Raw genomic sequence first — 25,970 nt, forward strand, 5'->3', positions numbered from 1 at the left:
ATTCATCTGGATTCTTGATAAAACCAAACTTACTGATGGCTTCATCGAATCGCAGATTCCAACTTCTGCTTGCTTGCTTTAGTCCATAAATGGACTTCTTAAGCTTACAAACTTTCCTAGCATTGTTTTGGTCGACAAAACCTTCAGGCTATGTCATATACACAGTTTCTTCCAAATAACCATTAAGGAAGGCGGTTTTGACGTCCATCTGCCATATTTCATAATTGTAATATGCAGCAATCTCTAGGAGGATCCGAACGGATTTAAGACACCATCGCGAGCAACAAACACTTTGTTCTCCGATTTGTTGTAGAAGTAATACCCTTTGGTTTCTTTTGGGTAGCCCACAAAGTAAACCTTGTCAGATTTGGGATGAAGTTTGTCAGAAATCAATTTCTTGACATATGCTTCGCATCCCCATATCTTTAGTCTTTTCTATAGCTTTTGATGGAGCACGGTTCAGTGTGTGCCGCAGTTAGAAGTGCGTGTCCCCAGAAAACGATAGGAAGATCACTAAGACCCATTGTTGATCGTACCATGTCTAACAAGGTTCGATTTCTCCTTTCGGATACTCCGTTCCATTGTGGAGTTCCGGGAGGTGTCAATTCTGAAAGTATACCCTTTTCTTTCAGATGGTCATCGAATTCTTGGCTCAAGTATTCACCACCTCGATCCGATCGAAGGGATTTGATTTTCTTGCCAAGTTGATTTTCAACTTCACTCTGAAATTCTTTGAACTTTTCAAATGATTCATATTTATGCGACATGAGGTAGACATAGCCATATCTACTATAGTCGTCTGTGAAAGTGATGAAATATCGATGTCCATTTCTTGTGGTTGAGCTCATTGGTCCACATACATCGGTATGTATAAGACCTAATAAGTCACTTGCCCTTTCTCCCAACTTGGAGAATGGCTGTTTAATCATCTTGCCTAATAGACATCCCTCGCAATTCTCAAACGATTCTAAATTGAAAGAGTCAAGAACACCTTCTTGTAGAAGTTTCTTGATGCGTTTAATGTTGATGTGGCCAAGACGACAATGCCACAAGTAAGTCTGATTTGACTCTATGGTCTTAGCTCTTTTGGTATCATTATAAACAATTTGTCCAAAGACACAAACGTGTCATTCCATAAATATAAACAAGATGATATGTCTTGTGATCAAGTTCAAAATGACGTCCAACGCCACAAGATCAAAATATGGTAGATAAAACTAAACAAGTTTTAAATCTAGACAAAATATGAGATTACAAGCTTTCTTTGAAAGATTATCTTCTTCTTCCACTTGTGTACTCATATCCACTTGAAAAGAACCGCTCACTTTGTTCCTGAAACAGGAGCATATAGTGAGCTAATTTTCCGGTATTCTAATACCTTATAAATGGCTTATGTTCAAGTGTAAAGATGATACCTGAGATTGAGGTTACTTTTCTTTTCGCCTCATCTTCTAGATACATGCTACATTCTCTTTTGTAGTGTCCGGGTCTACTACAATAGAAGCAGCGCATCTTAGCTTTGTTCTTGAACTCCTTCTTCTTTGGTCTCAGAGCAACCTTAGCCTTCTTGCAAGAATAGGTTTTCTGGAGCTCTTGAACAACTTCCATCAAGGACAGTTTGTTCCGCTTGGCCGTAAGTCGCATCTTTAATGCAACATACCCCGAATGGAGTGAGCTTAGTAGCATGAGAGCCGCTTGCTCATCATCCACTGGTTTGCCAATTAGCTCCAGATGGGTGAATAGCCTTGTCATGTTGAGCACATGAGCTTGAAGTGGCATCCCGGGTCTAAGTCTTGCATTATAGACCTTAGCCCATACTTCTTGTCTCTCTTTCGTGAGACACCCATCTTGCGGTGGCTTGATCCTCATGTTCGAGAGTGACCTAGTCACATCTTCCACAAGTCCATCATAGTTTCCTCTGGTACTTTTGGTGACTCTCAAATTGACTACATCTTCTAGAGCTTTGAGCATCATGTCCGGAAAATAGTTGGAGAACTTCCCCTTCCATTGTACCGGGATGGAGTTTGCCATGAGTCTGGAAACTCTTTTACAATCCACACTCCATACCTCATGTGCCTCATCACTCATAATCCCCTTTGAGTAGAAACTCGGGATTTGAGTGTCCAGAATGTGCTCTAGGTAGCAATTTCGGAGGGTCTTTCGGAGTTCCTCTTCCCATTCCTTAAAGTTTACCAAGTTTAGAGAAATTGACAACTTTTCGGGCAATTCCGGGAGCATAAGGTCGTTGACATTAGTTGAAGACATGATTCTACAATTGAAAGAATTTGAAATAAAAAACCATTCATTATACTTAAATAAGATTGAAATCATGCATTTTAATCAAACTTATTTAAAACGTCTTATTCACACATTAAAGATTGTCCCCATTTTAGGTGAGAATAAGTCGATTCCAAGATCCAAAGAAACAAAGAGTGGTTAAGCATGCTTTGGCTTGTCTTAACACTCAATCTCCTAAGGTAAGCAACGCTTTGCTAATGGCTCCAAGCCACTCTTGGTTGAATAAATCGTCGCATCCAATGCTCTCTAAACAATTTATTCACTTTGCCACGATATGTTAGGACTCCATCACTCATATCGTTGAGTATAACCAAAACCACCTTGCATACCCGGTATGCCTTACGTTCCTTGGAGAAGTAGTGATGCCTCGCTTTGGCGTAGCCCACCACTACCCTCGTTCGGTTGGTAAGTGTGTTTTGGAATGGCAAGTTTTGCTCAATATTTTAGGGACCTAGCTTAGGGTTTCTATATTGGTTTATTTAAGTGAACTTAATTAATCATCTCAACATTCGAAATCCTAAACATGCATCTAACATATAATTCATATATATATAAACATAAATATATATCGAAAACATAAATAGAGATGCATTTGGCAACTAGCATGACCCCTTGAGATCTTCAAGTCTTCAAAAGGTCTTCATTTGCAACTTCATGGCTTTGTCTTCTAAGAACCCCGTCTTCAAGACTTGACCAAAAAATTACAATTGCTAGTATCTACGATTAGGACTAATCTAAATATTAAGGTACAAAAATACTCAACGGTTCGCAGACCGTATTTAGATTTACAAAAATACATCACGGATCACAGTCCGTATTTTCTATCCTAATCGGGCCCCACTAGTTGCCATTTCATAAGACCTGTGAGAGAATTTACATTCCATTCATCCATTCACTATCTGTGAATGGCCCATGCATTTTGCAACGATAAACAAGTAACAATGCATAAAACGCGCGAGAACTAGTAACTAATCTAGGTGGTTAATCCAATTAACACGCCTAATTAAACTAGTCAAAGTTGTTTTAACTGGTTATGGAAATAACTAAGAGACGCTCCCACTAAATTCCGCATCCAACTTAACTAATCCAATTAATTAAGTCGGTGAACCCAAATATTTGCCAAAATTAATTTTGCAAATGTCGCTCAAAACCCGAGGCCTAGCCTCCAAAAATTTTAATTAAATAAACAAAATAATTAAAACGACAATTTAAGCAAAATTACGTATTCCACAATGTCTAAGTGCCTAGCACTAAGACTTGGAGTCCAAAAATACCCTTATTTACATATTAAGCAACACTAAAATTAACTTTAAAATAGCATCGCCTTAATAACCCGGGGTTATTGTGCCAATTATGGGATTGTACGTACCGTACAACACGCACGTAGTATGCCCATGCGCACCCCCGCAACACCAATGCATGTGGGCTGCTTGTGCTCGCATGCGCCACGCCCAACCCAGCCAAGCGTAGCAGCACGCACAGCGCGCACTGCCTTATGCTGCTGCTGCGCCATGCTGCTGCTTGCTGCTGGCTGGCGCGCTATGCTGCTGGCAGCGAGCAGCAGCCCACGCCCTTCCTCGCACACACACACGCACAACACCAAGCACCTAAGAACGAAGTGCCCAGCAGCCTCGGCAGCCACATATGGGTTGCGTGAGCAGCCCAGCTGGCCGAGAGCTAGCTCGGGGCTCTTAGGCCTCGTGTTGCGTGCTAATGCTTCGAAAATTATCGATTTTTGTGTGTGACATTATAAATCAATTCTAAATTAATTTTAGAATCAATTTTGAGGAAAAATGAAAAATAACAAGTCCAACTTAAATAATTCATCCAAATGCAATTAACCAAATTTATTTCCAAGAACCATTCTTTAATAAAATTGGTTTAACTTGGTGTAATAAAATAAATTAGGGCAATTTTCACTATTAATTTAATCACTTTAAATTAATCTTGAGATTTTGACAAAATAAAAGGGAGTTGGAAAAATGAACATAAGTTCAATAAAGACTCCAACTTTAATACTTGTGACTCCATGAAAAAATTATATCTTCCAATATGAAGATAAACCAATTTCAATCACAAGTTTTAAACTTTATGATTCCAATCAACTAAAAAATGATTAAATCAACAAAGTTTAACCAAAATTCATGGAATTTAGTGACTCAAAGTTTCAATCACTTATCATAAATAAAGATTGAATCTTTAGTACTTGGAAGCAACAAAGAACAACAATTTCACACTTAATGCAATTAATTTGCAATTATGTGAAAAAATAAAACCAAACTTTCAAGCACCAATTACTACCAAGTAATCATGCTTAAAGTGGTCTAAAATTGCATATAAATAAAGGAAAGAACCAAATTCATAACCACCATAAATATGCAATCAATTTTCAAGGTTAGAAAGACTTAAAATTTTTCGTCAAAACGAAAAATCCCTCGAAAAATGCATTTCTGGTCGTTTTTTGGCTAAAAACTGATTCCTTAAAGGCCAAAACCATTTCCAAAACACCTTTTCCACCCAAAATTCACTATTTTTGGGTCGAAATCTGGGTTCGGGAGCTGAAGACAGCTCTAATACGAGGTAAAATTGGAAAAACGAGTTACTAATCTAATTAGCAACTTAAAACCAGAAAAATTAAGCCATAAAAACACCTTGAAAATATTATGATTTTAAAAATAAACGAGCGAGGCTCCGATACCGCTGTTGGGGTTTGGTGAGTCTGACTCACCGCGGAAACAAACCCAAAAACAAGACCGCACTCGCAATAAATAAAACCATAAACATAATTAAATTAATCACAAGATTAAGATAACCTAATTACCTTTGACGCGTGCTTTGCTCCAAAATGAGCTCTTACTTGAAAGCTTCAAGTCCTGCTCACACGGAGACCTCCAACGAAGTCCACCCGCACCAACAAAACCGACTAGGTCCAATGTCTTGGGGTTAGCAAGACTCGACCAATAAAACCCGAGTAATTATATTGAGTTCAAAGGTTTTCACTAATTGTGATGCCTTTTTCAACTCTTACTTAAGCATCATTCCCAATGCCCATACTTGGGTATTTATAGGAAATGATGGGAGTATCATTTACTCTCCCATCAATGTGGGATAGTATGATTTTTCCATTTTATTTTAAAGCTAAAATAAAATTAATAATCAAGCTAGTAATAAATCAACAAGTGGCAAGCTCATGTGAGTGGTTAGGTGAGGACCACTTGGAGAAGGGGGGCCAAACTTGCTCCCCACTCCCTCTCCCATAACTGGCCACCTCACTCCACACACATTCAAGGACCACTAGCCACATGGCACCCACCCTTGGGCACCAAGGCAGCCAAGGTGGGCTGCCATGTGCTGCTGTCCGTGGCAGCCACGCCCAGCAAGCCCAGCAGGCCCAGCACTCGCATGCGGGCTGCCAGGCGCTGCTGGCCAGCAAGCCCAGCATGCTTGTGCGGGCTGCTGCTGGCCTTGTGCCTTGGCCAGCGCTGCTAGGCAGCAAGCAATGGCCTAGCCATGCTGCTGCTAGCTGTGGCGAGCTGGCGCGCCTAGCGTGCTAGCTGCTGCAGCTTGTTGCGGCATGGCTTGCTAGCCATTGCGCGCACAAGGCTGCGCCTAGCATGCTAGCACGCACTAGGCAGCGCCTAGCCTTGCGATGCTAGCCACCATGCTAGGCCATACGCCCTTAGCACTCGGTTTGCTTGGGCATTCCGATGCTAGGGGTATTTTGGTCTTTTGTTGATTTATTACTATTTCTCGTCTCGTCTTTCACTATTTTCGACTCAACTTCCGACGCTCGGTTTCGACGCTCTAAGCTCGAATTTCCGACGTCTAAATAAATATTACTCGGTCGACTCATTAATTCCTTCCGAATTAATTCGTCGGTTCGGTTTGTTGAATGCTTGGGTGTGACCCAAAGGGTTCAGTCAAGATTAAGCTGTAATATTAATTATTCATTAATATTACTAATCGGAAACGGCCTCCATCCAGGCATTCCGATCACTTGACCTCACTGAATATATTAGCTTTCTAATAATTCTGAACCCACTAACGGAATAGTACACTTGTTCGAAGGACACAATTCCTTTCAATGTGTCTTGTGTGTTATGCATGCGATATTGGGATTAGGTGTTTTATAAATATGATTCATGCTTTTCTGCATTATAGTACCTATAAACTCCTACATAAACAACAATAAGGTCCCTTCATATATGTAATAGAGATATACTGGTTATTTTATAATTAAGACTTATCAATTATCATTCATGTAAATACTACTTGTCTTTTTTATATGATATATAAGTTTAAAATCATGTACAATTTCATTTCAAGTATGTACACATTGAGGTTATTGCCTGGAGTGTTTGGTTTGCAGAGGTTTGCATCAAGTTATTTATTGTTTGATTAAGAGATTGAGGATTTATTCCAAATGGCTAACTTTAAAAAAGTTATAGTCGAAGTGATAAGAGTTTTGGGTGAGAGTTGTTTCGGGTGTTTTTATGTCCCTTGGAGGAGTTACAACTCGAAGACTGGATTCGACAAGGACGCCTGTACCTGCAAAACAAAGGGAGCTTCGAATGGTCGGAGGTTCGCCTCCGAAGATTAAGTTAGTACGAAATCGGAGTAAAACGTGCGGAAAATGAGTTATCTGCATGGATTCCAAGCTCGGGTGTTCTCTGTTTAAGAGAGCAATAAATGCCTTAATGATTAAGACGTAAGTTCCAAAAAGTGTAAGCCCCCCCAATAATTGGGGTAATTTCCCTATTTATAGGGTCCTAGGAAAACGTGCCCTAAATTAGGGTTTGATGACCTAGGGATTTAGGGCAGCGCCGTTTTGCGGCGCCCCTTGGAATTTGGGCCTTGAAGGCCGCCATTTCCAGGGGGCATATCTGAATGACACGTGTCGTCCATCTAGAGAGTCCATTTGGACGCCTCTCAGAATGACACGTGTCACCCTCTTACTGGTCCACTTGGGGGTATTAAATACCCCAAATAAAGAGTCGTAGTTAAAATTGGTCACATATACTACCCATGCCTGCATTTCCATTTACCAAGCTTGCAAAAAACCAAGAGCATCTCCAATGACAAGTTACAATATTTTATTTGTAGCTTGCTTTTCCACATTAATTTCTAAGCTACAACACTTTTAAGCAACAAATTGTTCCAATGGTAAGCCACAACATATTGTCGTTTGCAAAATATAAAATTAAAATAAATAAATAAATAATTGTACACATATTACAATATGAGTGGAGTTTATTTGTCTCTTTTTCAATCAAGCATGTAGCTTGTTTGGGCTACACTTGCTTGCATGTTGCTCAATTTTTTGTTTTCCAATGGTAAGCATGTAGCTAGGAACTTTAATTAAATTGCAAGCAAATCCTTATAATTGAACCATTGGAGATGTTCTAATAGTAGTCTATGATATTATTAAAATAACTTAGAGAAGGAATGAAAAATAGATTAGAGGGAAGGGAGAGAATGTAGAGAAAATGTAAAATATTATTAAACTGTCTTATCATTAATCATCCAATGAAATACAAAAGTAACAACCAAGTGATATTGAAAAGACACTATGTTGCAACATATAATTAATTATAGATACTACGTATATTCTTATCGGTTGTTATAAAACAATAAAGTAGCTACATTTACCAACAACTTACCACACAGTTTTGCTTATACATCGAATACAAGCAGTTAATCAAACCAACTCATACAATTAGTTAGTCAATCTAGTTCATACTAACAACTAAATAACTAATTGCCTAATTTCTTATTTGTCAAACTAGGCCTATATATGCTCAATTTTTATACCATACGATATTCTTGTTACATTTAATATTATTTAAACACTTTGTAACTCAAATACAATGATACAAAGACAATGAAAACCATGTTCAAACGATAATATATATGTTAATTAGTTTAAATGATGACACTCGTAGTACAAATTTTATCAACTAGCTCATATACTAGGAAATAAGACAAATTTTATTTACTGAAAAATGTACCGTAAATAGGTTTCATCTTAATATAAGTTGATTTAACCTAACGTAAAATGTCTATCATATATAGCACATAACAACATTGTTCCACAAAAAATTAGAAGTGATCAACATCGGTCCAACATGAAAATAGAGCGTGTTTGAGCAAAATTAAATACACATTTTTAGTTCAAAACACAAACCCAGCCCGAAAAGTCCACTACTTTCTTATGGGTTTGAACACGAGATATAATGTAAAGGCCCGACCCCACTCGATTGTTTGATCACCTCTACAAAGAATGCAACAAGAGGCGTCAATTTAAGCTAACAGATCAAGTCTACTTTAGATTTGACTCATGCTTTACACAGTCGCATTAATGCCTTGTTCTTTTGAGGTTCTGGGCAGTAGAGCAAGGGTTAACAGAGTAGACCAGATTTCAACAGAGCAGAGTAGAGTTTCCAACACTACTGTCTACTGAGCATATCAGAGCAGATTTCAACGAAGTACAGCAGAATAGTTCAAACGGTTAGGGCCTAAATCATTGTACAACGAAGAAACAAGCCTTTACAACGTGAACCCCTAAATCCACTAATTCAGACAAAATTGTTTAGCCCAAGAATTACAACAAACACACACCAAAAAAAAGCCCAAAAAACACATTGAAATTTCTTCTCTCGTCCAACCTCTGAAAAACCCTAGTTTATAATCCTCCCAATATTACCATTTCCCTCACTCGCCTCCTCCCTTTCCTCACACCCATCTCACTTTCTCTCTCCTCCTTTACGGTTCACACCCATCTCACTTTCTCTCTCCTCCTTCACGGTTCACACCCATCTCACTTTACCTGCAACAATGCCGCCGAAGCTCGACCCCTCCCAAGTAGTCGACGTCTTCGTCCGAGTGACCGGAGGAGAGGTCGGCGCCGCCTCCTCCCTCGCACCGAAGATCGGACCCCTCGGTCTCTCCCCCAAGAAGATCGGAGAAGACATCGCCAAAGAAACCGCCAAAGACTGGAAGGGTCTCCGAGTGACCGTCAAACTTACCGTCCAAAACCGTCAAGCTAAAGTCACCGTCGTACCCTCTGCTGCTGCTCTTGTCATCAAGGCTTTGAAGGAGCCTGAGAGAGACAGGAAGAAGGTCAAGAACATTAAGCATACTGGTAACATTTCTCTTGATGATGTTATTGAGATTGCTAAGATTATGAAGCCCAGATCTATGGCTAAGGAATTGAAGGGTACTGTTAAGGAAATTCTGGGTACTTGTGTTTCTGTTGGCTGTACTGTTGATGGCAAGGATCCTAAGGACTTGCAGCAGGAGATTGCTGATGATGAGGTTGAGATTCCTGAGAATTAAATTATATTATAATCTTAGTTTTAATTGTTTTTCTTTTTTTTTGGTTGAAAAATTATTATAATCCCTCATGTTATCCATGATGAATGAACCACATTTTGTGTGTTTGTTCTTATGATGATGATGTTTATTTTTGGTTTTGACGTTTGAATTTCTGGATTGGGATTATGGGATTTTTGTTTTAGACATAGTTTATGCTTTATCAATGAGGAAATCACTTAGTTTTCCATGCGATTTTATATTGTTGATTGTTTTTGTTTGATTGATTATTTGGTATGATTGTGCTTGTGTGATTCATTTGATATGATTACCTTCGAAATGTGGCAATGCTAGGATAATACGATACAAAATATTCTTTTTTGTTAGTGTTAGTAATTGGGAAAGGTTTGATTAGTTCATTGATATTGCTGCGCATTTGTGAGATTGTTTAGGTGAGTACTGTAATCATTATTTGGTATTCATGCTTGTTGTTGGGTATTGTGATAATCTAGTTGCTGTGTATATATGCTGTACTCTCGGGTTTCGCTGTATTGGTTAAAGATTATTAAATTTGCGGTGTATGTGCTATACTCTTCATGTATAAGGAGCTTTATATCAGTTTTCATTGGACTCTGTGCAATTGAGAAATGCTCAATTTAATTAGGTGGGTTCTTCAATGGTTTTTGTGTTCTATGGGATAGGATTTTGTATGTTTTGTTCACTTACTTGAGACTAAAGTTCTAGAGGGGATACTTTTTCGAGGTATACCGGCAGCGTAAAAATGACGGGAGGAATAGATTGGGGATTTGGGGGTTGTGTGATAATATGATTGTGAGGGTGGGAAAAACATGTTGCACCTTTGGCTTGCAACAAAATTTTAGATTCCATCCCCATTCATTGTTTGTCTTTAATGTCTCTTAGTCCGAGTTTACTATTGATGTTAGATAATGCTATGGACTATGGTATTTGGTAATGTAATTAGAGGGTATACTGCCACTGCAGAACTTATTATGGGAGTGATAGAGTGGGGGTTGTGTGATAATATAATGAGAGGATGGGGAAGATATATTGCACCTTTGGCTTAAAACAAAAGAAATTTCATCCTTTTTCATTGTTAGTCTTTAATTTCTGTTGGTCCGAGTTTACCATTGGGGTTGGATAGTGCTGTGGTATTTGGTAATGTTATCATATATTTACCCAAGATGATATTAGAGAGGGCAGCATTTACTTGTGTTCTTTTCTAGTGTGCTGATTTGCAGTTAAATTGATGGTGTTTATGGCTATCGTTTGTTGTTACCCTTGTTTGGAAGTTTCCAGTGTGGAACAAATAGTTAGCTACTATTTAATCTGTTATTGAAGACTTCTGAGGATCTTAATACTGAACCGCGTTTTCTAAATTTGCAAAGTCTTAGTTTCTTATTTCCGCTTTAAATCTGTTGCTATTGATACTAGGTAAGGGGGTTGAAGGATAAACATATGGAGAGAGAGTGTTGGTAGGTTGTTATTCTCCTGGTATAGAGCTAGGGATAGGATCATAAAATAATTCTGAATTTAGGATTGATTTACCGAAATCTACCAGTGTCTTTTGAATCAATCTAGCATTACTTGCCATTCTGCATATAAATGCGGATAATATATGGACAAACTTTCTGATGTAATAAGAGTTGGGGACCTGTGTTGATTCCATTATTTGGGTAAGTGTCTCGTGGTTTGATCGTGTATGTAATTTCTTAGTTTAATACTCCGTATATTTAAGCTTCATCTTACTCAAGGTTTAGCTTTGTAGCCTTCGCTATTTTTTTTTTTACTTTTATTTGAATTTGTGTTACCTGTAAGGCCTTGTTTGCTTCACCTTAATTTTGCTGAACTGAAATTATTTTTACTGAACTGAACTTATTTTTAATGAACTGAACTTAATTTTACTCAACTGAAATTATTTTTATTGAACTGAAATTATTTTTACTGAATTAAAATTATTTTTACTGATTTTCTATTATAATTCTTCTTTAAGAAAACTGAATTTTACTGAACTGAACTTATTTTTACTGAACTAGAAGTATTTTTACTTTATTATTTTTTTAAGGCGAAGAGAACATGACCTAAGTCTTATTAAAACATTTTTTAAGTGGCCTGCCATCAGCTCTCTCATAATGCAGCTAACCTTAATATACATCCTGTTTGCTCTATAACATTTTTTCATTGGATCAAATTACAGAGACTAAAGATACTGAGTTACCTGAAATTTTATGCATGAGATGAACTATTTGTTGAACATTCTTTCTTGTGATCTTTGTAAATATTGATTTGTTCCTGTCTTCTTATATGCGTCCACCATCCTCTGAACTCTGAAGTAACATTTTTGTACCCTACATTGTAAAATTGATGCCTACTGGTCAAATTTATGTTGTTACTGGTCAATGTTATAGCAGCATGCTTTGTTCTGATTTCAGTATTATACATTGCATTATCAGTAGTATTTATAATAGTGAATGGCTGGTTGTGGGAATAAATTACGACCTATTGTCATGGTTTGATTACTTATTGTCATGGTTTGATTACTTACAAATTTTGTCATTTGAGGTAATACAGTCAATATTCTTGATACGAATTTGTCAAATTTTGTCACTATTAAATTTGTTCCTACTATTAAAAGTGGATTTAGGAAAAAAAAATCCAATAAAAGTCCACATTAAGAACTACTCGTACTACGTATTTAGATTTGGTGTCTGCTGTCCTCTAGATAGTGTTGTAAGAAATGAGAATAATGAGGCCTCTTGTGAAGTTGTGATGGTAGTCTCTTTTACTTCCAAGTGTTTGCTGTTGACACTTTCATTGATTGAGAAATTTTAGCAACACCAGGTCTCTTAGTTGTACACTACCTACTCTGGTTGTCAAATTGCAAATGATGATCACTAAACTCCTATACAAGCTTATAATGTCACAATACGAGTTGAGTTGTTTAAGGCAAACATTGACTGGTGATTGATTTGCTTATGGGATAAAGGAGGGCTATGGTACTTATGGGATAAAGGAGGGCTATGGTAGACCTTCTGGGAAGTCCTCGTGTTGGTTTATATAGCCGATTCTACTTACATAATTTAGTTGTTCAAGCAAGCAAGCATGGCTTGATGCTCAGATTAGTTTCATTTTACTCCCTCCTCCCAATTCATCACTCTCTTTTACCATCTTTCCTCATGCCCACTCTTATCGGTCTATAACTAGTCTCCCGGCCTTTAAGTGCTACCAGCAAATTTTTGATGACCACAATGGAGTATTTTTCGTTCAGGCTCATAAGGGTTCGAAATCTAATTTTTTTGAGCTACTTTTTGATGGCCACAGCTTGACCCCCTCTACTTTGCCACTAGTTTGCCAACTCCATTGGTGTTTGTCGTGTTTATACAGTGTATCAAGTATAAAATTAATGGAAGTGTTCGGTAAAGAGTCTATTGGGGCAAATTTAGCTTATTTGACTGATATTAGTTGATTGACCACTATATTAGCCGATTTGGAGCTTTGGTGGAGAGTTGATTTAAAAAGCTTATTTCATCAAATAAGCTATTTTTCAATAATCTCCTTGAAGAGTTATTTCATTAGCTATTTTAATATTTTACGGCGATATTACACTTATATTTCCATTTAATTTAAAACCTATCTCAACTACATATCCCCACAATTAGCATAATAGTTTGTATTATCAAGATTAATCAAAAGTTAGATCAATTTACAAACAAAGTACATTTGTTAACCTTTCATTTGAACTTATTCTTGAAATTTTAAACTACCAATATTTCTTTGAAGTTTTGCCATTTCGAAAAGCAAATGTAGCTCATAATATTAACACCAACGTTAGGCTTAAGCAAATGTAACTAGGAGCATTACCTCTAGAGCTCATGATCTAGCCTTTAAGGCTAGAAAAGGGGGTTAGGAGTAATGCTCCTCCTAGTTGTTTCCCAGCTGTAAAAAAAAAAAAAAAAAAAAAAAAAAAAAAAAAAAAAAAAAAAAAAAAAAAAACATTGGGCTTAAGCAAAGCAAAGGGGACGACGAGTGAGCCGACTTCGTTTAGTGAAGAAAATCAACAAATTAACACGTGTCGTTGGCCAAATATTTGCACGGCTCTCAATCTTTTCGCAATAAAAAGGCTTGTCTTTGGCCTGCTGTTACACGGGTTTAAGGTTTAACTCTTCTAATTATGTGAGCAATATCATTTTACATTCATCTTTCGTTGAAAAGTATATATTTGGTCCTTCAATCAATAAGAATGAGTTGCGTTTGTCCTATTTGGCTATTTATAATGATGAAATTACTGCTACTAAGAACAGTAGCCAACTTCCCATTTTTATTCAGTTTAGTTATAGTTTCAATATATTTTTCTTATTCACGAAGTAATAAGCAATATTATTTTTTGTGTCAAAAAAAAAAAAAAAAAAGCAATATTATTTTGTATTACATTCCACATTATAGTTTTTGCTATTCCTAGTTGTAATCTTGTAATTATCTAAACTTACAAAAAATAACCTATTCAAATGAGAGGTTTGTTTGATTCATCCCAACGAGTATTTTATGATACTCTGTAAAAAAAATTTAATATAACTACGATTATGTAATTTAAGATATGATTTCAAATAAAGGTGGACAAGAGTCAGGTCATGGAGGTACATGTTTCATACTAGCATGTCTCGTGCTCAAACGGGCCGTGCTTAAAGAACGACACAAGTTATGGAGTACTAGACTTGTGCCATTCTTTACATAAATAAAACCCATGCATAGCCTGACCCACGTGCTACGACATACCAATGCGCCACCTAGTAATCTATATCTATATCTATATCCACTGACGGATCTACATTGGAACCCGGGGGGGCACGTGCTACCCCCGGAAGAAAGAAAAAAAAAAATTATAAAAAACCTTCCTTCTAAATACTTGATAAGTATTAAACAATGCATATTTTTCATGCTAACTGAATTTGCTTCAGCGGTACAAAGTAGGAGAATAAAGCTTCCTTTGATTGCCTAGGGCCAGGTTCGATTCTCTCCCCATACACTTTTTTTTGGTTTATTTTTATAATAAGTCTATATGTTTTTTTCTTTAAAAAAACCCTATCAATGCTTTATTATTTTTTTCCACCCCAAATAATTTCCCTCTTTCTTGACATTTATATATTAAAATATGTCAAAAAAAAAAAAAAAGATTAGATAAAATTGACTTCCATCAAAATTTGATTCTTTTCCAAATTACTTTCCACTCACTTGACATTCATTTTAAAATACATTAATAAAAATAACTTCCATAAAATTTTGTTCGACAACAATAATAGTATGAAATGTATATAAATACATATAGATAATTCCTCCGTGAAGAAAATTAGTAATATCTGATTAATTTGACTAATTTTATTTGATTGTAATACGAAGTATATATTTTGATAGCTAGTATGTTGTACATAATTTTATCCGCGATAATAACTCATAGCAAAATGTATAGATGGTTGAAATTTGATGGTAACATTTTATACAGAATCACAATTATGCAAAACTTTAACTTGATGTGTTATTACCGTCTTAAATTTAGTTTGAGTTTCAAGTTCGTAGGTGTATATTGGTTATTTCGTCCCTTTAATTTTTCTAGTATGCGTTTAGTGCTACCCCTAGTCCGGAATCCTGGATCCGCCACTGTCTATATCTATATCTATACTTTAGTATTAATTAAAAACTCTAACCACATAAGACACATGTTCCCATCCTATTACACTTCTCTATCTTATTCTCTAATCCAAATGCCACATGTCTTCTTACATTTTTAATGTTTTAATTCTTTCTTTAACTCTTTCATTAAACTTATACTTCATCTTCCATGCCCACTTCATCTTCATCTCCCCTCTTCAATTCAACATTTTCATTTTCTCTTTTTAATTTTAGCCCTTCCACCTCCTTTATTTAAGTCTCATTTTCAATTGAAATTCCAACAATTTAATTTCTTAAATCATATTTCGATTACACATTATACCTATAATGACGAGGGAGCCCCAATTCATCTTCATGATAAACAAAAAACGTTTATCCAGTGACAATTCCGTAAATAAATCAATATCAAATCCCAATCATCATGACATTTCTGTAAATAAATCAACATTAGTAGGGTCTGATAGAGTATAAAACATATTTCTGGGCCTCAACCATCAGCTTAAGCTTTTGGTTGAGATGGTCCACTAAGATGGTATCAGAGCCAGCGTGACACAAAGGTCACGGGTTCGAATCTCATCCGCCCCCACTTTCAAGTGGAATATTAAGCGCTGGGTATGAGGAGGACCCATGCTGCAACCACACTTCTAGCCCAAACGGGCTCTCGTGTGAGGGGGAGTGATAGAGTATAAAACATATTTCTGGGCCTCAACCATCAACTTAAGCTTTTAGTATAGAAATTAGAGAGAAAAGGTTACTTTATTCAATAGACTCAAAGGTATTTATAGCTAAATACAAACTAGGTTAGGCAACTAACAAAAGCTATTAAGTAGGATACTTATCCTTAGAGCTATACAAGATATATACACTTAACAATATTAATAGGATAAATATCAGGTAAGTAGTATCCTTATCAGGGTCCACATTTGACAAAAGTTTTTAATTTATTTACAAAAATGCCACTAGATAAACGTTTTTCTGTTTATCATGAAGATGAACTTGTATTTTCTTTATAATGACCTATTGATATTTTCTCACTCATCTCTCAATGCCCTTTTTTGTGAACAACCCGTGCAATGCACGGGCCAAAGGACTAGTTTATATATATTAGTGTACATATGTAAGGGTAACTTAGTTTTGTGTCAAATAAGTAGGGTAACTTAGTTAAATATCATCGGTCTGAAATGCGGCCGACTCGTCAAACTTATACCAGATTCATGCCAAGTTTTGAAAATGAAGTCTGTGCATGGCCATGGCCCATCATCGTGCCTCTCATGCCGTACTAGACTTATGACGGGCTCGTGTCTCTTCGGTCCATTTTCTCGTCGTGCCTAACTGACCTTTGTGCTAGCCTAACCTATTTCGCATCTCTAATTCCCAATGTGCATTAAAAAATGTCAATAGTATTAGAAACATAATAATTGAGAGAATATAATCTCAACATATAGTTTCAATATGTATCAACTTCATATAATTCATAAGGCAAATTAAAATAAAAATGATCAAATTTGTATGTCGATAAATATACCAAATTATGGTGCTACTAGTAACAAAAAGCTGGTAATTTTTCCTCTGGATCGATGCTTAATTATTTTTATTTTTTATTTTTTAATTTTTAACGCAGACTATGAGAAAGCGAGATCATATCATATTTTAATGAATATGGCTTTAATCTTTGAAAAGGCTAATTAATCTTTTGATGCGTATATTTTACTAACAGGTTCCCAAGTACGACTTTTATTCTATCAACCAAGTCAGTTTAACTAAACTAACTCAAATCAATGTGCATAACCAACCCTATGCCTAATATAGTACTACATAGTACATACTTGATAATATTGAGTATTAGTGCAATTGGTTTTGAACTAATCCAACTAAATGAGGGTAATAACATGATTAACATCCTCTTATACTGCCAATGTTTATTCTTTCCAAGTATATAGGTTTATATATTTTCGACCAAATGTATAACTAGATACGAATCTTTGATCCCACAAGTTTGATGCCAAACCCCACAATTTTGATTTCATTCGTAGCATGTGCATTGGCGGAGACAACTAGGGATGTGCCGATGTCAACCCTCACCCCCTAAATAAAGACTTACTTAAATATCCTTTTTACAAACCCAGAATCATAATATCAACACTCCGTCTTCAAAATCTTGGCTCCACCACTGATTCGTATATACCAATTATCGAATAAAATACCGCCGAAATCACACCTCATGCAAACATACCTGGACCAACTGAAGCCTATAATGAACGAAACCCCCCATGCACGTGGAAACTAGTTACCAATTGCCTCTTGGAGAGGCTAACTCTTTCAACTGCTTACAACACTACTTCACCAAACAAGAAATAAATGTTCAATTTTAGACTACTCCCATACTCAGTAGATGATTATTCAAAATAGATATTTTTGTTTATAGAATTTATTTTTGACCGTTGGCTTGATGAAATATATATTAACGGCTCAAAAATAATATAGCACATATTAAGGTATTAGAGTCCCTTCATTTTGGCTTAGTGAGGGTGACTAGGTGATTTTTGATTATGATTGGTGCACCATATTAAGCCATGCACCTATACAAAATTTAATTACTTGGCCCTTTTTGTTATATTTTACACGTGGAGGTGCATTATACCGTCCATCTACCTTCTTTTCTTAGATATTTTTTCTTTATTTTATCTTTCTACCTACTATATATAAACTTACTTTCTCTATACTTTTCACATGCAAAAAAAAAAATAAAAAATAAATAAATAAAAGATAAAAAATAAGATTGCATAACTTATTTTTTAACAAGTTCAAGTGATTTTAGTAGAAAGATGGCAATAGGGAAGAAGGAGGGTGCCGTGAAGGTGTTAGAGCCGTGGATTAAGACTCCACCGGCGCGCATTGTGTTCCCACTCAAGTCTTATAAACCACCCAACTTGGAGACGATTGTAGAAGAGAGGGAGGAGATGAAGTGTAACGATGATAATGGTGAATGCAAACGACGTAGACAAGCATTATTGTCGAGCTCTTCTAATGGTTGTTTTTCTAGTTCTTTTTCTTCCTAGCTATTAATAAAATATCTATGTTAGAAAATGTTATAAAAATATGGAGATTTGATGGTGAAGGATTAGGTTAAAATAGAGTACGTGGCATGTGGCTTCTTTACCATATGAGAATGTCATGTAAATATTGCTATGTTTTCCATCAAGCTAAGCTAATAAGAAAATATGTAGTCATAATAGTAATTACTCCATAGCCATAATACTTTTTGTTTTTGTGTTCCACCCGGTTCACCCTTTGGGCTAATCTGAATTCGGGGATCAGTTATGAATGGTTAGGTTCCAATCCCCTCCCAATTGTTGTTGCGGGGGATCGAACACGAATCCTCCCTACCAAGTGCAGTCTCAATCACCACTACACCAACAACCAAATGGTTCATTACTTTAATACCTTAATTATACGTAGAATATGTTGTTAAGGGTAATGAAATTTTGTAAGAAGGTACTACATTACGAAGCACTAATAACGAATAAAAAAATTAGAGGAAAGATATTTTAGAAGTACAAAAATGCAAAGAGTACTCTTTAGTACCTTGCTAATTTTAGTGCATACATGTACATATATTCTATTACTTTGTAGAAAAAAGATATATTGTGAACCACTAGATAGGTGGCAATTAGAGTCAGCGGGTCGGGTTCGGAGGTCAGATTTTAAGTCGATTTCGAGTAATGCTTAGAAATGATAAAAAAAGTGTAAAACTTAATTAATATTATTATGAAATATGATATTTGGGTGAAATTGAATCGATTTTGGGTTATTCGGTTTCAAATCGGGTCGGGTTTGAGTTTCTCTCAGTAACTTTGGGTCGGGTTAGGGATTGCCAGCCGGCACTGTTTAATTAGTTTGTTGTTTTTTTGAATTACTTCTTCGTCTTCTTCATCTTTTTTTTTTCCTTAACCACTACCTATAAGTAAACATGATATAAGTTCCATTTCTAGATTCGTACACTTTTTCTTCTTTAACTAAACTTTTGCGAATTACGCCTTAATAATTCTTCTGCCCTTATTGTATCCAATTAATTGAACAATGCAAACTCTAATGTTAATTTCAAGCAAGACTTAATTCCCAATTAGTAAATCACTTATAGGTATGTTAATTACACCCATTCCACACTAATTGAGTCCATAATTAATTAAGCTTGTTGGAACTTTAATTTAAATTAAATTAATCTTCCACCCTTCCTTCCAAAAAAAAAAAAAAAAAAACAATCAGGGTTTCAATTTGCAATTGGGGGTTTACGTAAAACATTAAACATATTTAAATGTTTAATGCAGGAATAATTTTCAATATTGGGGATTAAACTATAAAAGTTTATATTAGCTAGAATTGCAAATAAATAATTAAGGGGATTATGATCATCCAAGAGAGAAAATAGAAAATTAAAGAAGAAGTATAAATCAAAGGATAAAATAGTTATTTGTGGAGAAAGGGGTAAATGCAGTCAAAAAAGAATTGTTCGAATTATTGTTTTTCAATCTTACAAGGTTTTGTTTAGTTCATCACCTTATTTTCACTTATTTAAGATCTATTAAGTTCAGACAAGTTTAGTTCTAATAATGATTGCATTGTTCTCAATGGGATTGCAACAAGGCTTACAACCGTGGCCTCTATGTTTAAGCTATACAACTTGTATCGAGGCTTATTGTTGTGCCTAATATCCTTCTAATGTTGTTGCTAACAATTAGTGTTATAGTATTTCAAATTATCTTATGAAATCTCCGTCCAAAAAAAAAAAAAAAAAAAAAAGTTATCAGCTCTTTTCACTAATAACTTTGCTTCTAGAGTTTTGATAGTCTTATACAGATTGTCTGGTTTGGGCTTTATTCTTTTGATTAGCTGGGCTCGAAGACTTTATATTGTTGGGTATGGTTCATACTTTAATAAAGAAGATGCTTATAACTCTATTGGGCTTTCAAAATCCATACAATAAGCTAGGATACACCTAACACCTACACCCCCTTGTAGGTACTACCACCTACATGGCTACACCCCCCTTCTCCAAATAACTACTATCAGATAGAGATGATAATGGATCGGATTCGGATCGAGTGGAGCTTCACCCGCATCCATCCATTATTCTAATAGCTTCATCCACATCCATTTGTTATCTACTTCACCCATCATCCATATCCGTCCGTCCATCATTCGCGGATGAAATGGGTGGAGCGGGTGACTAATGGATGAGTATTAAAATGAAAAAAAAACTCACACAAACTCTAATTTTCGGTTATTTATACAATTTTTTTTTTATTTTATTAATAAAAAAGAAAACAATAATATTAATTTGCAACAAAAAAACAAGTAATTTTCTTGCACATTTCATATTTTGTTATTAAAAGTCTTTGATTAAAAATTTAATATATAATAAACGGGTGGTGGATAGTTAGCGGGTGAAAAAAGTATCATCCACATCCGATCCAATCCATCGCCCGCTTCTCATCCATTTAATTCGGGTTTCGTCCATTTATTTAAAGCGGATGGAGCGGGCTTGCAGATATTTACTTATTATTGCCATCTCTACTATCAGGTTGAAAAAAAAACACCTTATCTTTTTCCTCATAAAATTGCTTTCTTATAATTGTAGTAGAATGATGTTTGGTATACTTGTTGAATCGATTTGTGGTGTGTTATTAGATTACAAAAATTTTGGACAAAAAATAAAATAAAATGAAAATAGAGTGTAATTATCCTATTTTTCTAGATAATTTGACATATTTTGTAGGATTATAGAATTGTAAATTTTATCGTAGTGAAAATTCTTTTTGACGAATGTTCACCTTCAATTTAATGAAACTTCATATTCATTTTCGTTTTGATAAGTGTTCATTTATATTTGTATACGGTCATTCATATATTAATAAACGATCATTGGAGTGTGTGTGTGTGTGTGTGTTTTTTTTTTTTTTTTTTTTAATTTTTTTTTTACAACAGCAGAATGCATTGAATTAAAAACAGGTAACCAAATAAAACATAAGGCAACCTAAACTATTGAGACTAATTAGACCCCTTAGATAAGTCACAAACCATCTAAAAAAAGAAATAAAAATAACTATGAAGGTAGTAGATTCTTTTTCAGTTGGCCCTCGATTGTTGAACTAACCTTGCATACAATGTAGAGATAGCGTGCCACCACCGTTGGCAGTGATTTTCAAATTGCAAATGGAGTTTAAGCTGGGGCCAAAAACACAATGGGTATCCCTTGAAACCATGTGAAACTTTAACGAGGAAGACATAAGCGGAAGAGTGGTAATGTAATACCTCGTATTTTTTTAATTAATTAATTAATAAGTATTTTCTAAAAAGGGTATTTTAAGTAATTTATTTAATTTTTGAATTTTGGCGCCAAAAGTATTTTAAAACTTAATTATTATTATTAGATTTTGAATAAGATTTATTATCCATATATTTTATTTTAAAAATCGAATTATATATATTTATATTTCGGATATTTTAATCAAGTAAAATTATATATTATTATTTAATTAAAAGAGCCAAATTTCCTAAATAATTAACTAGGGATTTTTGGATTTTCTTGGTAAAGAAAATCTGATTTTCATAGTGAAATTAATTAGTGAATAATTGGTATTTTCCTAATTAATTATTTTATACAAAATATATTATTTACATAATTATTTTTAATCCTTAAAATCTAGCGAATATTTCCCTAAAACTATAAGTGGAGGTCCGAAAATATTAGTATAGATATGCTCAATATTTTCGGCTACCATATGCCAATTTTAGGTTAATTATTTTGTTAGTTTTGTATTTTAATTATCTTCCTCAAATTCCTTATTTCCTTAATTTCTATTTTCCATCTCACAAAGATTTGATCATCTTATTTCCCTACCTTATTCATCCTTGATTATTTCCCAAGTAAACCTCTTTTGCCATATTATTTTTCATGATAAAACACTTTCCTTAAACTAATTATTCATGTCACCTTAATATTAAACTTTCCATAATTCTTTAGCTCTCTTTCCAAGTAATTTCCTTAATTCTTTTTACCATAATTCTTCCTACATTTCCTACCTGTAGACAACTAAAAATGTCTCCCCAAAACCAAACCCGATGATGAACAACCTTTCGCCGCCATTATTGGTCGGGTAAAGTATTTAATCTCAAGAGCGCTTAAATTTATATTCAATCTAATACATTTCATAAATCAACCCAATTCTTAGCCCATGTCTCCAAAACATAACTTCACTAGGTGAAAAAACGAAATTGGTACCGGTTCAAAACCCTTCAATGCCACCGGTTTTGAACCGGTGCCAATGTGGGGGGTGCCAATTGATTGCATGAAAAGCCACCGGTTCAAACCGGTGGCGAAAATGGTTATTGGCCACCGGTGCAAAAAATGGCCAAAAAAATTATTTCATTGTTTTTGGCACCGGTTAATTGGTGCCAAAAGTGCCCAAAAAATTATTATTTTTTTCTTTTTTCACTTGAAAATTAAATCGACTAAAATAAATAAGAACATCAAAATATAAATCGAATATCAATCAATATAATCGAAAATTTACAATATATAATCAAAAAAATTTACAATATAGATCAATAAAATAGTTCAATTACAACATATAAATAAATAAAAAATTACAATATAAATAAAAAAAATACAATATAAATAAAAAACCCCATACACATCTAAATAAATATTCTTGCATCTTGATTCTTCGATTTAAGATCTAAATCAATATACCTCCACCAATTAAAACAAAAAAAAAATGATTAATATAATTAAGCTTCGAAAAAAAAAACCCAGAAATTCAATCCCAAAAATTCAAACCTTGAAAAAAAAATTGAAATTGAAAAAACCCAGAAAAAAATTGAAATTGAAAAAAACCCAGAAATCGAAAAAACCCAGAAAATAATTGAAATCGAAAAAAAAACCCTGAAATCGAAAAAAAACTCAGAAATCGAAAGAAAAAATCAAAATCGAAAAAAAATCTATTAAAATCGAATAAAAAAAAACCAGAGATCGAAAAAAAAACAATCAAAATTGAAATCGAAAAAAAAACCCAGAAATCGAAAAAAAAATCAAAATCGAAAAAAAAAAAATCAAAATTGAAATCGAAAAATAAACCCAGAAATCTAAAATAAAAAAAACTATTAAACTCGAATAAAAAAAACCAGAAATCGAAAAAAAAAATCAAAATCGAAAAAAAAATCAAAATTGAAAAAAAAATCGATTAAGAGATATGATAGCTAACTCTATAAGGATAAAAAATCGAAATCGAAAAAAAAAATCAAATTTCAAAACCAGAACTTGAAAAAAAAAATCAGAAATTGAAATCGAAGGAGAACGGTCTTGGTGGTGGGGGAACAGTGTTGCATGTTGGTGGTTTTCGAATGAAAGAAAGGAGGAGGACACGAGGTAGAAGGAGATGAGGGAGAAGGAGATCGAGAAAGAGAAATAGAAGGAGGAGAACGAGATTGAGAACGAGAAGGAAAGAGAAGGAGAGGAGAGAGAAAGAGGAGGAGAGGAGAGAGAAAAGGCTGTGAGAGGAGAGTTAGGGTTGGGGGGTTATAAAGGGCCGGGGTTTTTTTTTATTAAATAATGGCACCGGTTCACAAAGGCGCCAGTTCAAACCGGTGGGCTTTATTTTTTTGCCACCGGTTTGAAGTAAACCGGTGCCATATGTCCTGGTTCATTAGGCCGCCAATTTTTAAAGCCATTTTTGCCACCGGTTTGGACTGAACCGGTGGCAATTAGGGGGTGCCTTTTTGATTTTTTCTACTAGTTCTTATTTTCCTCTTTTCGTGTCTACATCACAAAATTGAGCTTAACTAATTTTTTGGACCTATAATTTTGATCCAAATATTATTTGGTTAGATAAGCCTTGAAATAAGCTTTCCAATGGTATATCATAATCCCAATTCCGATTTAAAATAAAGAAGATATGAGCAAAACACTAAAACTCGACTCAAAACCGACACCCTTGCACTAAAATAGACATATATTAAAATCTACAAAAGATTTTGACCTGATTTTAATTGGGTTAGAAAGTATACTTGATAAGATTTCTAACTATATATTATATGCCTTATGCCATGTTACGGATCAAAAGTTATCATAGTTCTAAAAACGCATAAAAACTAGAATCGCGGCAATTTTGTAGCGTGTCACGACAAATGCTAGTGTGGCACATGACGTGGTATTTTTCTAGTGCTTTTTCCGCGCCGCTTTTCACTTCTAGGGTTCCGTGCCCCACCCCTCATATTTTCTTTATAAATACAAGGTTGATTTCCTCAGTTTCGGGGCACCTATAATCATTCTCTTCTCCTTCTTTAGCCTAAACACTAGCCTCCCTATTCTCTCACAATACTTTCCCTAAGCACTCCAAGGAGTCCATATTTGACCCGAATTTCCCTACTTAAACCAAGGCGTCAAAGGTATAATTAACCGAGGATTTTGACCAAATCAACTCTATTTTTCATTTAATCTTATTATTTCAATTTGATTTATATTTTAATTGAAGATACTAACAATTTATTCATGATGTAGTAATTTTAAGAAACGCGGAACGTGAGTAATTAGTTCACTTAATTATTCTTTTTCTTATTCTTATTGCTAGTACCATGATTATGTTTATTATTATGTTTTGATTTGACTAACGTTATTATGGTTTAATTGCTTCCAATATTATTGTTGATTCTATTGTAATTATTAATCACCGTAATACATGTTTAAAGGGAATATGTAATTGAAAATCACGACTAATAAGATGATGTGGACAACCGATTTAGGTTTCTTTTTAATCATGTTGTTTAATCAAGTGATCACAATATTTTAGAATTATATGTTGCATTACTGTAGACACCTAAAAAGTCTCCCCAAAACCAAACCCGATGATGAACTACCTTTCACCGCCATTATTGGTCGGGATGAGTATTTAATATTAGAGTGCTTAAATCTAGGGGTGAGCATGGGACGGGTACCCGTACCGTTAGTACTAACGGTTCGGGTACCCAATAACCAAAATCACTAAAAGTGATACCCATAACCGGAACCGATAAGTTTGGGTACCCGAACTTCGGGTACCCGGATTTTCGGATCGGTTATCGGGTACCCAATAAGATATCCAATAATGATAATTAAACTTAATTATGTAGTTATTATGATATAATTTACAATTAATTAACAACAATACCATATAATCTTGACCAAATTATTAATAATATTACTAATCATTGGTATTATAAAGTGATTATGATGTAAAGTAAAAGTTTAGATTTATATTAATAGATTTAAGTAGGGAACTAAAGTAAAAAAAATGTTTATCGGATCGGATCGGGTAACCGTTAATTTTAAAATGATACCCATAACCATACCCGATAACAAATTATCGGAACGGGTACCCGAACCGTTATGGTTATCGGATCGGGTACCCTAATTTTCGGAACGGTTACAGATCGGTTTTTCGGTTTTTCGATTTTTCAGGTAGTTTTGCTCAGCCCTACTTAAATCCATATTCAATCCCAATACATTTCATAAACCAACCCAATTCCTAGCCCATTTCCCCAAACCATAACTTATTTTCCTGTTTTCGTGTCTTTAAACCAAAAATAATTCATTTCGTGTCCCTTAAAATCATACATTTCGTATCTTTTTTATAGAAACGTTT

General features: G+C 34.8%; 1 protein-coding gene across 1 annotated transcript; it reads left to right on the forward strand.

Annotated features, from left to right (window-relative positions):
* Nucleotides 1-9,123: 9,123 nt before the first annotated feature.
* Nucleotides 9,124-9,864, forward strand: LOC145558381 (large ribosomal subunit protein uL11z). The gene has a single exon (XM_081619607.1). The coding sequence runs from the start codon at nucleotides 9,133-9,135 to the stop codon at nucleotides 9,631-9,633; it is 501 nt and encodes a 166-aa protein (XP_081475733.1). The 5' UTR covers nucleotides 9,124-9,132; the 3' UTR covers nucleotides 9,634-9,864.
* Nucleotides 9,865-25,970: the final 16,106 nt, after the last annotated feature.

Source organism: Chenopodium album, chromosome 9 (genome assembly GCF_948465745.1).
Source record: "Chenopodium album chromosome 9, dcCheAlbu1.1, whole genome shotgun sequence".
Classification (NCBI taxonomy): domain Eukaryota; kingdom Viridiplantae; phylum Streptophyta; class Magnoliopsida; order Caryophyllales; family Amaranthaceae; genus Chenopodium; species Chenopodium album.

Coding starts and splice junctions, on each gene's coding strand:
- LOC145558381 (XM_081619607.1), top strand. CDS start 9,133: ATGCCGCCGAAGCTCGACCCCTCCCAAGTAGTCGACGTCTTCGTCCGA.